Source organism: Canis lupus, chromosome 7 (assembly GCF_011100685.1).
Source record: "Canis lupus familiaris isolate Mischka breed German Shepherd chromosome 7, alternate assembly UU_Cfam_GSD_1.0, whole genome shotgun sequence".
Taxonomy (NCBI): Eukaryota; Metazoa; Chordata; class Mammalia; order Carnivora; family Canidae; genus Canis; species Canis lupus.
Genome location: NC_049228.1, coordinates 69,864,778 through 69,881,461, shown reverse-complemented (window position 1 = coordinate 69,881,461; position 16,684 = coordinate 69,864,778). Strand labels below are relative to the sequence as shown.

Here is a 16,684-nt window from a genome sequence, read left to right as displayed (position 1 = left end):
AAATTAATTTATTAAAAAAAAAGAGAGAGTGGAGTATTGAAGTCTCTAGTCCTTTTCAATTTTCTAGTTTTTCATTCAGTTATGTCACTTTTTGCTTCACATATTTTAGGACTCTGTTAGTAGGTTCATATAAATTTGTAATTGTCATATTTTTCTGAGGAATTGACCCTCTTATCACTATGAAAAGTGTCTCTCTGTCCCTAGCAATATTTTGGTTTAAAGTGTATATATTTTTAAAGATTTTATTTATTTATTCATGTGAGACACACAGAGAGATGCAGAGACATAGGCAGAGGGAGAAGCAAGCTCCCTGTAGGGAGCCCAATGGGGGGACTCGGGACTTGATCCTAGCATCCCAGGATCACACCCTGAGTGAAGGCATAGGCTTCGTTACTGAGCCACCCACATGTCCCTACAGTGTATTTTTTAAAATATTAATATAGCCACTCTGACTCCTGTGGCTATCATTTGCATGGTATAACTTTTTCTTTCTGTTACTTTAGCACATGTATGTCTTTGAATTTTTTTTTTAAAGATAGTATTTTTAAGTAATCTCTACAACCAACGTGGAGTTTGAACTCATAATCCCAAAATCAAGAGTTACATGCTTTACCAACTGAGCCAGCCAGGCGTCCCTCTGTGTCTTTGACAAGGATGTAGAGAATTTTTGTACATTGTTGGTGGGAATGTAAATTGGTGCAGCCACAGTGGAAAACAGTATTGAGATGCCTCAAAAAATAAAAAATAGAAATGTCATAGGATCTAGTAATTCCACTATTGGGTATTTAACCCAAATAAAATGAAAACACCAGTTCAAAAAGATATATGCACCCCTATTATTTACAATAACCAAGATGTGGAAGCAACCCAAGTGTCCACTGATAAATGAATGGATAAAGATCATGTCATGAATATATATATATACTTCATTCCATTATATGTATATTCCATTTTCTATATATAGGAATTATATGTATATATTAGAATATTATTCAGTGAAAGAAAAGGTAAGATCTTGCCATTTATAACATGGATACACCAAGAAGGCATTATGCCTCCCCTCCAGCAATCCTCAGTTTGTTTCCTATGATTAAGAGTCTTTTATGGTTTATCTCCTTCTCTGATTTTGTCTTGTTTTATTTTTTCCTCTCTTCCCCTATGATCCTCTGTTTTGTTTCTTAAATTCTATATATGAGTGGTGAGGTCATATGATAATTGTCTTTCTCTGATTGACTTATTCCACTTAGCATAATACCCTCTAGTTCCATCCATGTTATTACAAATGGCAAGACTCCATTTTTTGATAGCTGAGTAGTATTCCATTGTATATAATTATATCACACCTTCTTTTTCCATTCATCTATCAGTAGACATCTGGGCTCTTTCCATATTTTGGTTATCATGGACATTGCTTCTAAAAACATTGGGGTGCAGGTGCCTCTTTGGATCACTACATTTGTATCTTTGAGGTAAATCCCTAGTAGTGTAATTGCTGGGTTGTAGGGTAGCTCTATTTTCAACTTACTTTTGCTACTTTCAAGATTTCTCTCTGGCTTTGGTTTTCAACAGTTTGATTATGATTTATCGAGGTGTTTATCTCTTTGTGTGTGTCTTACTTGGGTTTGTTGAACATCTTTGATCCATAGAGTAATAGTTTTTATCAAATTTGGGGAAATTTAGGCCATTATTTCTTTAAATATATTTTCCTATCTTTTCTCTATCCTCTTTTCAATATTACTGCTACTCATATGTTGGTATTTTTAATATTGTCCCAAAGATCTCTAAAGGTTTTTAAAGTTTTCTTTATTCTTTTATCTTTCTGTTTTTTAGATTAGGTAATTTTATTTATTTATTTATTTATTTATTTATTTATTTATTTATTTATTTATGATAGTCACACAGAGAGAAAGAGAGAGAGAGGCAGAGACACAGGCAGAGGGAGAAGCAGGCTCCATGCAGGGAGCCCGACGTGGGATTCGATCCCAGGTCTCCAGGATCGCGCCCTGGGCCAAAGGCAGGCGCCAAACCCCTGCGCCACCCAGGGATCCCCCTAGATTGGGTAATTTTTAAATCCAAGTTCATTGATTCTTTATTCTTCTAAAATCTGCTGAGTCCATTTAATAAATTTTTCATTTAAGTTATTATATTTTCAAACCCCACAATGTTCATTTGATCCTATTTTATAATTTCTTTTTTAAAGATTTATTTATTTATATAAGAGAGAGGGTGAGAAAGAGAGAGTCGGGGGAGGGACAGAGGAAAGAATCTTAAGCAGACTCCCCTGCTGAGTGTGGAGCCCAACATGGGGCTCAGTCTCATAACCCTGAGATCATGACCTGAGCCAAATCAAGAGTTCGACACTTAAATGACTGAGCCACCCAGGTGGCCCCCCCCCCCGCCATTTTGTAATTTCTGTCTCTTTGTTGACATTCTTTTTTTGAGTCATTGTCATAATTCTTTTCTTTAATTCTTTAAACATGGTGTCCTTTATTAGTCTTTGAACATATTTATAATAGCTGCTTTGAAGTCCATTAAATCCAGCATCTGTGCACCCAGAAACAGTTTTTATCTACTGCTTTTTCTGTTGGTGTGGATTACATTTTTCTATTTCCTGGCATGTTTCATAATTTTTGTATTGTTAAAAATTGGACACATTAGATAATATATTGTAGCAATTCTGGATTCTGTGTTTTCCCCTAATGTGTTGTCATTGTGTTTTGGTTTTAATATCTTGTCTAAATGCACTTTACTGTGTGTGTATAAACTGTGTGTATAAACTATGTGACTATTGATGTCTCTACTCAACTTGCTTTTTAAATTATTGTTCTCATTTTTGAGTCTGAATTCATAGGGATCACATTGTGTTTGCATAGGTTAATGACCAGTAAATGAATGGTCAGATATTGTGCTCAAACAAAAACTTTCACTCTCTGGCAGTAGATCTGTATGTATGTTGGGGAGGATATTTAAAGTTCCGGTAACTTTTAAATATATACATCCTGGCTTTGCTTACTTCTAGACTCTCTTGTCTGTTCTCTACACATGAACATAGGATTAGTCAGCCAGTGATATGTGGATAATTTGAGTCCTCTCCAGTTTTTCCTATGCAGCACATGGTGAACTTTTGAAGCCTCCTGTGGTGGTCTTATTTCCCAGATCTTTCTATTAAATTGCTGACTGATCTACCAGTCTGCTGATTTTCCCAACCATGATTGGAACCTTCAGCTAACTCAATTGCTGGTCTTCCCTTGTTTGCTTTCCACTAGATTGCTAGTGTTTCTCACAATGCTGCTGGATATGAAGTTTTATCATGTTCTGCTCCATCAAGTCAACCCCCTCTGGTAATGAGCATTCTAATTGTCATGCTTTTTTTTACTTTGATAGAAACACCGTATAAACTGAGCTGGGGGAGGAAGAGGGGAGAAGGCTAGGCAGAGTGACTTATAAACTTCCATTGTTCATATCTAAAGTTCAATGGCTTTTTTATGAATACTACTTCTCAATGTAGTGTATGCCTTTGGTTGATTTTCAGGGCCCTGAATGGGTTGGTTTTGACACTTGTATCCAGATTTTTCATTGGTTTTTGGGGAGAGTAACTGCTGAAGTATTCATTCCATCATACTAGAAATCCCACCTCTACATTGGTCATTTTTAATAACTACTCAGCAGATTCTGGTGTGAAGCCAAGATTGAGAATCACTGAGTTAGGATATGATGACAGGAAGATGAATGATTTCAATTTCATTCATTCAATAAACATTTATTGAACACCATCAGTCACTGGACACAGTGCAGATACAAAGATAACTGAGACTATCTGTCTCTATGAATGGTCATAGGCAGTGAGAAAGATAGAAAGAGCAATAATGTACTATAACCTGAGCATATAGGGCTGGGTGATGCTGGGTTTGGGAGCAGTGGCTACAACCCATCATTTTTCTGAAACATGCCAATAGGTTATCACATTTTCAGAAAGTAATAAGCAGATCCCTACTTAATGTAAGTATGAATAAAGTTTCTCATCTTGGGGAACTAGGACAGTTTCTCCCAAATTATATGATGATTACAAACATAACTTTAAGGAGCTAGCATTTTATTTCATGTAAAATTTAACAAGTTTTTTAATGCTGTATTTTCTCCTGAACTGTGATAATTTCATAACTTTGTGAGTAAATTCAGGAATAGCAAATCACTGTGGAAGTCATTATGGGCAGTGTGATATGGTATTACGGTCTCCAGAGTGGTGTGTTCACAAAGGCAAACCATGGAAATATTAGCACTTTTTAAAAAAAAAATCAAATTTGGTCTTTAAATATTTCTATTGATTGAATGTTTCATAAAGTATAACTATTTATATAGCAGTATATGTGTATAACTTATAAATAAACAATATAGGTAGATACCCCCAATATTTTTGGATTGGGAATACTCAATCACAAAAGTCAGAGACTGGGATCCCTGGGTGGCGCAGCGGTTTAGCACCTGCCTTTGGCCCAGGGCACGATCCTGGAGACCCGGGATCGAATCCCACGTCGGGCTCCCAGTGCATGGAGCCTGCTTCTCCCTCTGCCTATGTCTCTGCCTCTCTCTCTCTGACTATCATAAATAAATAAAAAAAAAATTTAAAAAAAGATAAAAAAAAAAAACAAAAACAAAAGTCAGAGACCACTGGTAGAGTGGTAAGAACACTGACCTAAAGGGTACTACTCCCACTTCAGCTACAAACTTGCTGTGTGAAAAATGGGCTGGTTACAAAGGTACTCTATGTCCTCTAAATCTATAAAACAAGGAGCTTGTTGTAAATATCCTTGAGATCTCTTCAGTTCTGGGATTTTATAAGTGATTTTGTTCTTTATTTTCCTGTCCAGTATAATTATTACATTGAAAGAACAGAAGGTTATCTTTTGTTGTTGTTGTTCAGTATTTGAATTGGATGAAGGTGTAAGCCTGTTTCCGAGTTCCTGGAATATTTCCAAAGACAGCTCTCTGTACCTTGGCTACATTCCATCTCTTTGATGTTGCTGACTGTAGATATGATGATGCCATACACACTATGACAGTTCTTTAAATTCTGTTAAATTTAGGCATAAATTTCGGCAAAGGACATACCCCAGTTAGTAGCAGAGGGCAAAACTTTGTACATAGACACAGTTACATATATGCAAGTGCATACGTGCACACACATATCAATCCTTAACTGTTGCTTAATTTCATTGCCTTCATAAACTGAAATTCAGAAAGCTTCAAGAAAGCTTCAAGCTCAGTACACAAAGAACATTAATTGTAGTTTTAATAGTTAAAAGATCCAAATAGATCCATGCATATCAAGTTTAGTGTCTACTCAGAAACTGACTTATGAGATAGAGGATTATTTTCAAAATTTAGATATAACTTAAAACTCAAGAGGTTAGCAAAACCTTATTTCACCTTTTAATTTTTTTAAGATTTTATTTATTTATTTATTTATTTATTTATTTATTTATTTATTTGACTGAGCGCAAGTGGGTGGCGTGGGGCACAGAAGGAGAGGGAAAAGCTGCTGAGCAGGGAGCCTGATGAGGGGCCTTGATCCCAGGACACTGGAATCATGACCTGAGCCAAAGGCACTTAACTGACTGAGCCACCCAAGTGCCCCTATTTCACCTTTTAAAAAGTTTTTTTATTTAAATTCAATTTAGTTAACATATATTGTATTATTAGTTTCAGGGGTAGAAGTTAGTGATTCAATAGTCGCATATAATACCCAGGGCTCATTCCATCAAATGCTCTTCTTAATGCCCATCACCCAGTTACCCTATTCACCACCTTCCACCCCTGCCTCCAGCAACCCTCAGTTTGTTTCCTGGAGTTAAGAGTCTCTTGTGGTTTATCTCCCTCTCTGTTTTTATCATATTTTATTTTTCCTTCCCTTCCCTTATGTTCATCTGTTTTGTTTCTTGAATTCCACATATGAGTGAAATCATATGGTATTTGTCTTTCTCTGACTGACTTGTTTTGCTTTTTATTTCACCTTTTGATTTAAATTCAAAGGAATTTAAATTTTACATATTCTTCTTAGAACATTCTCCTCTAAAAACAATATTCAACTTTAGAATTCAATAGAATAAGATGTTAAACTTCATTGTTCATGGATCATAACAAAATAGACTTTTGATGTTTTTTTCTTCAAATAATTAGTTACACTGATTATTACATAGTTCCTTAAAACTTTGTTTCTCTGACTTAGTTTTGTTTGCTATTTTCAATAAGGAGTTATTGCTAAATAGTCTGTTGGCCTACTATTTTTACATTTCATCCCTTACATGCTCTTTTTTTTTTTTTTAAGTTTATTTATTTATTTGAGAGATTGAGAGAGAGAGAGCAGGAACAGGAGAAACAGAGGGAAAGGGAGAGAATCCCAAGCAGAGTCCCTGCTGAGCACTCATGGAGCTCAGAGCTTGATGTGGGCCCTATCTTACAACCATGAGATCACAACCTGAGCTGAAACTAAGAGTCAGCACTTAATAGACTGTGCCACCCAGGTGCCCTGCTTTTTTTTTTTTATTATTATTAGTATTCAAAAGTTTGAAGAAACTTTAGAAAACATAACAAAGGTTTTTTTTTCTAAATATACTTTGGATTTTTAAAATAATACTATATAATATAAAATATCATAATGCTTTTTGTGAAATTCTTTGTTGCAAATATCATATGAAATGGAAACTGATAATAGTGCCATGAATCTTTACCATAAAGTTCAATATTAAAAACCAGCTGCTGTGATTTACCTATGAGGATGGAGTAATCACATTCTGGCACATTCTATATAATAAGTGCATCATTTTAAAGATTTATCTTAATAGGAAAAATGGCAGAAAAAAGGAACAACAACACAACACAAAGAATGACAAATCATAGCTGTTTCCATGTAAATAGATGTTGAAAATATGAGCTCACGAGAATGACTATAGGCACAGAATTAACATAAAGAAAAAGAGCAAAGAACAGAAAAATGAGAACAAAATGAAAAAATGCAAATGTTTTATAAATAGAAAGAAGGAAACTCTTAAACTCCAAAATTGATTTTATTTTGCATGGTAATGAATTAAAGAGGAGAAGGAAAATACCACTTTAAACTTAGACCTGTATTAGCACAGCCTGTACTTTGTCATCTGCTGGGAGTATAGGATGCAGTCATTTTGCTGCTGCCTAGAACATGCAGCCAGGAACAAATTTCACTCAGCCTTCCAATTGGTAACCAATCCTCAACCGTGAATTCAAGGTTCTAACCTTTAATTTTAGTGCTGATCATAAACTAGGACTGAGATATTCTATTCACCACAGGGAAGGAGCTAGTTAGTGGGAGAGGAAGAAGTTTGCCACTTTATTCTGGGGGATCAAAGGCAGTAGCCCACCTTCTACCCTCCCCACCACCACCACCCGGCCCAGAGCCACTGCACTCTCCTATACTTTCTAGAAGCCCTACAGTTCTGTGCTACTTGTTTAGCAGAGGATAGATTTACTTGCATTATTATGTGTTCGTTTTGCACTATGTGTATATTTGCCCTGTCTTCTGCTTTTGATTTAGGTCATCTCTTCGCTTTTCCTAATGCCTCTCAAAGATCGAAAAAGGATGAGGTTTGGATGGTTTGGAAGGTGTTTCTGTTTCAGCTGTTTGCTCTTCTCATGACACATCATACACATGCTTCACTTTCTTCCCAAATTTTCTCGAGACAAGGGGACTTTTTAATACTGTTTTATTTTAGAATTATTTCAAATTATAAGGATAGTACAGAATTCTGGTAGACTTCCCTATTGTCAACATCTTTCATTACAAAGTAGACAGGGGCTTTTAATATGAGTCCACAGATTATTTTTTTTAAAGATTTTATTTATTCATGAGAGACAGAGAGAAAGAGAGGCAGAGACACAGGCAGAGGGAGAAGCAGGCTCCATGCAGGAAGCCCAGTGTGGGACTCAATTCTGCGACTCCAGGATCACACCCTGAGCTGAAGGCAGATGCTTAACTGCTGAGCCACCCAGGTGTCCCAGAGTCCACAGATTAATTTGAGAGTCCATGAGCTCCTGAAATTCATGCCCACTTGTGTATATATATATATATATTTTTTTTTTTAAGATTTTATTTATTCATGAGAGACACACACACACACAGAGAGAGAGAGAGAGAGAGAGAGAGGCAGAGACACAGGCAGAGGGAGAAGCAGGCTCCATGCAGGGAGCCCGATGTGGGACTCGATCCTGGGGCCCCAGGATCAGGCCCCGGGCTGAAGCGGCGCTAACCTGTTGAGCCACCAGGGCTGCCCCCACTTGTATATATTTGAATGAAAATGCATTTCATTTCATTCAAGAACCACACAGATTAAGATTGCACTTTTGGATTTATCAATCCTTTGCCCTAGGTGCAATATATGTATTCAAGTTTCCTGCCATGCTAATACATTTTTAAATTTATTTAGCACACTATCTACCTCCAAATGCACATTTGCACAAATATGCATGGGCGGATTTTTGGTACAACAGAACTGACCAAAGGGTTCTTTATCACATCCCTGTAACTCTCTGAATTACTAAACACTATGTGTTCACATAAAATATATTAACTCTTGTTTGAAGTACTCAGTGTTTCTTCTAAGAGAGGAGTCTGTCTATACTACATAAAGGTCTCAAAGTTTGAACCTTGGGTCCTGCATCAAAATGGTTCGGTGGGAAAGGGAGAAGGACTCCCTATCCAGAACAATTTATATTTTATCAGTCTCCTGAAAAGATTTGGATAAAACCATATTTATAGACTTCCTAAGTTTTGAACATTAATTTAACAGGAAAGGGTATTTGGAACTATTACAAAACATTACTGTTTTCTCTTGAAACTTTGGGGGTGGTAGATAACAAAGCTATGAAATTACAATAGACCTAATTTTCTCTTGTGTCTACATAGAGTGCATTGTATGAAGTCTTTCTCATTTCACTTAAGTTCTTTTAAAAAATTTTTTTTTATTTTTTATAAATTTTATTTATGATAGTCACAGAGAGAGAGAGAGGCAGAGACACAGGCAGAGGGAGAAGCAGGCTCCATGCACTGGGAGCCCAACGTGGGATTCGATCTCGGGTCTCCAGGATCACGCCCTGGGCCAAAGGCAGGCGCCAAACTGCTGCGCCACCCAGGGATCCCTCATTCCACTTAAGTTCTAAAGATGAAAGATATTATAACATCAGAAATCCAGGATTCTGTGAAACCTCCCCCAAGTTAAAACTTCTGTGCATAAGCAGTTTTGAATATTTTCTTTTTTTTTTTTTTTTAATTTTTTTTTTATTTATTTGTGATAGTCACAGAGAGAGAGAGAGAATGAGGCAGAGACACAGGCAGAGGGAGAAGCAGGCTCCATGCACCGGGAGCCTGACGTGGGATTCGATCCCGGGTCTCCAGGATCGCGCCCTGGGCCAAAGGCAGGCGCCAAACCGCTGCGCCACCCAGGGATCCCAGTTTTGAATATTTTCAATGCTATTTTTGCTTATTTCCTAATATTAGGGGTTTTGTTTCAGACTTACAGATTCCAGTCTGATGTTAGAAGATTATTCATCCAAGTTGAGCCCCCAAGCAAAGAGAGCCAAGAAGAGCCTTCTCTCTGGGGAGGAGAAGGAAAATTTGCCAAGTGACTATATGGTGCCCATTTTCTCAGGACGGTATGTATGCATTCTCTTCCTGGCTTTAAATATTTGAAAATGAAGAGTAAATGTCAGGTAATAATAATAATTGCAGCTGATATTTATTGAGCACTTAACTATACTGATTGAGAAAGATGTAAAGAACCTTGGAACTCGGCACTTAGGGAGACTTGTTCATTGTGAAAATCTGCCATCACCAGGATGGCTACATGACAAAAAAGAATGATCGAGAACTTAGTTCTAGTTATGTAACTGATTGAAATTAGGATGAGAGCATTGGGATGCTAGTGATTGGACTCTATATATAGTCACTAGAATAGAAAGGTTAAAAACCATAAAATATTGGATGAATGAAAAAATTCAGATGTTATGTTTAGGCAGAAAGAAGCCATTGTGGTTGCCAATGTGGTTTTAATTATTATTCATTATGAAGAAAAAAATCTTAGATAACATAGACTAAGTAAAAGAATGGCATCATAATTTGAATGCCTGCTTATTTGATATTTTTAATGTAAAAAAGATTACTATTTATCTTGAGGCAAACTTCAAACAAAATAATCATGAAATCACAAGTCCATAATGCCAAATTTCTGTGTTTATAAGGTAAATATATGTGTATGTTCTTTTTTTAAAAATGTAAACTTTTTTTGAGTTATTATAATATCTAGAGGAATCTTGAAACCTGTTTGAGACACCCAATTAATATTTAATGGGAACCTTTGGAACCTTCCCTGTTTATTTTCCTTTGAATTTAGATCAAGCATGCAGTCCCATATCAGGATCACAGGCACACAAACAATATATCATCTTACAATATCATTTTTCTGGAAGGAAAATCATAAGTTAATCTTTTATTGTAGACTCAATCCTATTTAAATACCCTAAAGAAACCAATGAAATGACCTTAAGCAAATATCTAATTTCTCTGAGCCTTGTTACTGTATGTCTAAAAAACAAATGATAGAGTTTACCACATAGGATTGTTGTGGGCATAAAATGAGATAATGTATGTAAACAGCACTTGGCGACACCACAGTCATGGTAGGTATTATTATTGCTGTGACCATTACGGGTTAAAGTGATGATCACTTCTGAATCGGAAGCTTTAACTCCTGATTTACTAGGTTTTTCTCTGTCAGATTTTCTTTGGGTACAGTACACAATGTCTAAATTCTGATACTTTAAACTTAGCTAAATTAGGCAATCCTATCACTGCCATCCACAGTATCCATGTTTTGCTCTTATATTTTAGCCAAGTGCATGTCAGTGGACTTACAGATACGGAAGAAGAAAGAATTAAAGAAGCTGCTGCTTATATAGCCCAGAGAAATCTTCTTGCTAGTGAAGAAGGAATCATGGCATCCAAACAGTCTGCAGTATCCAAACAGTCTGCAGTATCCAAACAGTCTGCAGTGTCCAAACAGTCCACGGTATCCAAACAGTCCACTGTATCCAAACAGTCTGCAGTATCCAAACAGTCCGCGGTATCCAAACAATCTGCATCCACTCTTCACCAGGAGGAAGCTTTTGAGAAGAAGTCAAGGAAGGTAGCAATTCGAGAAAAGGCAGAGCACCTGTCGCTGACAAAAACAGTAAGAACAGACAATTTAATATAATTTACAAAAGCAAAAATGTATATGATATTGTGTGTGCCTATAGATTTATTTGTTTCGAATGAAGAAAATATGTAGTCTTACGGAGAAACAAAACTAAAGAAAACAAGGAGGAAAACATCAAAATGTATGAGTCAAAGAAAGAGGTAGTAGTTTTATTTTTTATTTATTTATTTTTATTTATTTATTTTTTAAAGATTTTATTTATTCATGAGAGACACACAGAGAGGGAGAGAGAGGCAGAGACACAGGCAGAGGGAAAAGCAGGCTCCATGCAGGGAGCCTGACATGGGACTCGATCCCAGGTCTCCAGGATCAAGCCCTGGACTGAAGGCGGTGCTAAACCGCTGAGCCACCCAAGCTGCCCCAGTAGTTTTAAATTCCATGGAATTTTAGGTTCTACAGAAATTATTCTAAAGAACCATAAGAAATCCACCTTAGGGAAAGTAAAATATGTTGCTGAGGTTTAGAACATAAAAAATGGAATGTATCTTTTTAAAAGGGGGAAGGAGGGGTGCCTGGGTGGCACAGCTGCTTAAGCGACTGACTCTTAATTTTTGGCTCAGGTCATGATCTCAGGGTCGTGAGATTGAACCCCGGGAAGAGTCCTGAGTCAGGCCCCATGTGGGGTTCTATGCTAGACACTGAGTCTGCTTGTCCCCCTTCCTCCCCCAGTACCCCTCCCCTCTGCTTGCTTGCTCTCCTTCTCTCTCTCACTAAAATAAATAAATAAATAAATAAATAAATAAATAAATAAATAAATAAATAAATAAATAAATTTTTTAAAAAGGTGGTGCAAAGAGAGAGAAGGCATTTGGTCTAAATAGAAAAGTAAGCCTCCAAGTGGAAAAATGATAATTTGGGTTTTTGTTATTTTAGTAGCACGGAGTACTTTGATTTCATAGAATTTTGATTTTTTTTTTTTTTTTGTAGTTAGAAGAAACTGAGGCATTTCATAGAAAGTTGAATGAAGATCATCTTCTCCATGCTCCTGAATTTGTCATTAAACCTCGTTCCCACACTGTTTGGGAGAAAGAAAATGTAAAATTACATTGCTCTGTATCTGGCTGGCCAGAACCTCGTCTCACCTGGTATGTTATCTTTATGGAAACTACTCATAGAATCTATTACACAAAATAATTTTACCTCTAGTGAAAATATTTGGTATTATGAATATGCAAGAGTCAATGAAAGCACCTATAAGTTTGTATAGATTTTTTAAATAGTGAAGAAAAGATACAAGGATGAATATTTTATGAATGAGAAGAAAGAACAGTCTTGCATATGTTATGAGATATTATATAATACTTCATAATCCTGTTATAAAAGGCATCTTTATCTTACTTTAAAATATTAAAGTGTAGTCAACATATTTACATACAAAGAAAATACATGGCTTATGACTGCTGTGGGCTATAAAATTTAAATAAAAATTTGCTCCCATATAGTATAGGTATTACTTTGTGACCAGAAGCAAAACTCTTTTTAAAAAATAATTAAAACCCAGAGGGCTTTATCTCTGCTACTCGCATGAGTTGGGTCTCAACCTGTTTTGTAAAGCCAAGCAAAAGAGGGAACTGGATGGAAAATATTACTCAATAGGAGGTCTTAAGAAATTTTCTTTCCATAAAGAATAAGCACCCGTTATCTCTTTCCATCATATATCCTATTGCAATTGTCAATGACATCATGGTCCCTAAAATTCAAACTTTCTGTTCATATGTCATGATACCTGCCACAGACAGCAGAAGTATGAAAATGGTAGAACCAACCTACAAAGATGTTTTCTGTTTAATTCCCTGACACAGGTATTTTGCATGCTGTTTTCTTATCCTCGAGAGTGTTGGTAAATGTACCCTGTGTTGCAGTATAAATGCCACACAGAATGTCATTGCAACCTGCAGAGGGCCTGACTCTTCCTTTCTGGTCCATTATCTCTGTTGAGCAGACACCTGGCTAGTAGAGGTGACTGACAAGGAACATATTTCAATGAAAATGAAGTTTTTTTTTTTAAATCAATTTACAAGCTTTAAAGTATAAAGGTATACTACATGAAGCTAGGAATCAATTAATCTTGACCCCACCTTTCTCTGTGACTATGGAGTTGTATAGTTTGGCCTATCAAAGGGACATTCTCTCTTAAAAAACATTACTTCCCACCTCAAAAAGAAATCTAAACTTTCCAATTGCAATGTGTGAAGAATAACAAATTTTCAGCTCTAAGAAATATTATTTGACAAGCAAGAATTTTCAGCTCTTAGAAATATTATTTGATCAGCAAGAAATTCCTCTTATGAATTAAAATGTACTACTCATAAATGAATAATTGAATGAATAATAATAATCAGGTAGATATATTTATTACACAATATTCTTTTTTTCCCCTGCTTTTTAAAAATTAGAGTTAAAGGTGACTTTCAAAAGGATACAAAGCAATTTCTGGGCAGTAAATACTAATTTCTTAAGTATTTGTTTATTCTGCTAAATACATAGCTGCTAGAATACAATACAACCATGCTGTGTATCACTGATAGTGTTATTGGGCAAGAGTGATATGTTTTCACAGAAGCAGAGCTCAAACTCTGTCAGAAATGAAACTCCTACATCATGTCGTGTTGGCTGGAAAAGGAGTGATTGAAAAAAAGCAAAACATAGAAAAATTCCCCACAAAAATATGAGATGCCTGAATTGTCAACTCTTTGAGTTCTAGTTAAATTGTAAAATAGAAATGCTGTCAATTTTCAGTTTTCCTCACTAGTGGAGCTGAGAAGTAGTATGACTAACTCCCCAAATCTTTCACATCTGGCTTTGAAATATTTTTTCCCTAACATTGAACTTCATGTCTTCATTTTAAACAAAAATGAAGACACAGACACAAGATTTGTTTCAGGAACAATTGGGAAGCTGTTCATTTGCTGAAACAAGTCTTCTCAACTCATCCTGCGCATCCTCTAGTGCTTGGAGAAGACGACCCCATTCTTTATAAAATTCTCCCCGTAGAGATAGATCAGAGCATTTCTCAGAAAATCCTGTTGTGTTGCAGGCCAAGTGTAAAGCAAATATGAAAACAAAAGAACCATGGACCACCAAGAAAATAGTTAACTGTACTTCAGAGAGCAAGATTTGCCCCTGGATAAGGCTTACATTTAGACAGTCATCTCGCAGATAACTGAAAATTTGCTATGGTGGTAAGCAAGGTCAGATCCAGTTTTGTGGGGCATGAAACTCATACAATTTGGGGGCACTCTTTACTAAAAATAATGTTAATATTATAAATTAGGCAGTGAGCCTTGAGGAGACCCATGACGGTGAGAGACCCTGAAGCTTCAATGGCCTCCAGGTAAACCCACCTCTGGGAGTAAACTTCTATGTGGGTATGCTGCCTTTTAAAGAATAATAATTAAATGAAGGTCTGATTTACTTTGTAACACTGATATAGAGCATACAATCTTCCATAAGCAGTCTTCCCCTCAATGAGCACGAGACCCACAGCACAAACCAAGGTTGTCAGTGGTTACTTCGCTGGCATTTTATGTCTTTTTGTTACTCAACTGTAGCTTTCTGGGCCTGACACCGAGTACCAGTATGAAAGAAATAATTAAGGATGACCTTCCTAAATAGAAGGAGGTAAATTATGGGAACAAGCTTGTGACAAGGCTTTCTACAGTCATGCTGCCTCCTCTTGTAGCTGTTAGGTCCTTTGCCATGTTTTTCAAGGGCATATGTGCCTGGGGCTGACTCCCTTAGAGCCCTTTCCAAAGAGGGTTAAGTTCCAACTTTCCACTAAGCACCCTCAGGGCTTGGGAGTCCCTGAGGTCTAACAAATGATATGAACAGGCAGCAGCTGTTCTTTGGCCAATCCCATGTACTGACCAAGTATGTCTAAGTGGAATCCACTAAATGACAGGAGTACATATCACTCATCAGGGCCAGGTGCAGAGACACCAAGGAGCACTATCCTGTTCCCAAGTCACTTTAAGAGCAGAAGGAAACCTGTTTCAGCATCAGGGCCGGTAGAAAAGTTAGTTGCAAGGATGTTTCTGCGCCACCACAGTGAAATCCTCCTGAAGGAGGATATATGTATATATGGTTAAAAGCTCCAAAATTGTTTTACTTAATTTAATAGGTTATCATCACATAATGACTTGTATAACAGGCTATATTTTGGTTTAAAAGAAGAGGGAAAAAATTAATGTTTGTATTTGTTTTACTTGCATAAAGAAACTCTGGAAGGATTCAAAGGAACCCAAGGATAACAGTTATCTGTGGGGAATGAGCTGGGTAGGAGACAGACACATTTGAGGAAGGAGACTGTTCCCTGTGTACCTTTATACTTTCTGGTTCCTGGACCATATAAATATATTGCCTATTCAAATTTTTAAAATCATACAAAATAGGGGAAAAGAGAAAAGTTCTCTTTTAAAAAAGGAAAGAATTGAGTTAATTTTATATGTCTTAAAAAAAGAGCCAGACTTAATTGGATTTCCAGTTCTAAGTCTAGATCAATTTTGTCAATGAAAATCTGGATTGTAATCTGTGGGGAGTCATGCAAACTCACTGGAACAATGTGTTGGTGTTAATGAGTAGCAATTCATTCGTTCTCTACTCACTCAACACCCATGTTTTTGGATCTGTCTGTGAATACCAGGCTAGATCCTCCAGTGGGACACTTAAAATACTTGTTTGGAATTCTACACATCGCCCCTGAAGTTATTGTCAAATAGACACTTTTGTCATTAGGCATGATAATAATTCAATACCTCAGAATAAAATAGTATGAGAAATGTATTTCAGGAAGAGTCTGGAGACTTGAAAAAACCTTATTCTGTCTTTGCAAATTATGAGAATTTATAAATTTCATAATAGAATCATATGTTGAATTTGTTTACAAGATTAGAGTTATTCACAATGCTACTTAAATTTGGCAATTACTAAAAACAAAAAAAAATTGGCAACTACTACCATATTATCTTTGGAAAACAACCTACATTTAACATGGTTTAAAATTAAAATTATTTATAATTTATAATTACTTCCCAATGTAAGGGTTCAGGGTTTTATTTTAGATTTTTATTATTTATTTAAGTCCAAAGTCTAACCTAATGGGATAGATCTCTCTCAGCCAACTGGTTTTTAAAGTGGGTAATAGCTATTTATTAAAAATATAAAGTTGGATTCTAAGTTGTAATCACAGTTTGTGGTGAGATTCAACATGTTAGAGATCATTTTGGCATACATTATTTTTTTTATAGAAATTAGAATGAAAAAAAAAAGAAAAAAAGAAATTAGAATGAACTTTTTTGCTTGACCATGCTTTACACTGCCGAAGAGCTTTCACTGTAACCCCTTGTTATCCAGTCAGCCCAAGATCCAGTCATTTATTCGGGGGAATGAAGTGTGTGTTTTAC

The 16,684-nt window shown here is 36.2% G+C and overlaps 1 protein-coding gene across 4 annotated transcripts in view; it reads left to right on the top strand.

The window, feature by feature from the left end:
* Positions 1–16,684, top strand: part of MYOM1 (myomesin 1) — a 135,153-nt gene that overhangs the window by 18,992 nt on the left and 99,477 nt on the right. For 3 of the 4 annotated variants that reach the window (XM_038543722.1, XM_038543724.1, XM_038543721.1), the window contains exons 3-5: positions 9,541–9,681; positions 10,916–11,255; positions 12,210–12,367. In XM_038543722.1, the coding sequence (XP_038399650.1) occupies positions 9,541–9,681; positions 10,916–11,255; positions 12,210–12,367 (639 nt within the window). The remainder of the gene's footprint in view (positions 1–9,540; positions 9,682–10,915; positions 11,256–12,209; positions 12,368–16,684) is intronic. The other variant, XM_038543723.1, reaches the window with a different exon arrangement.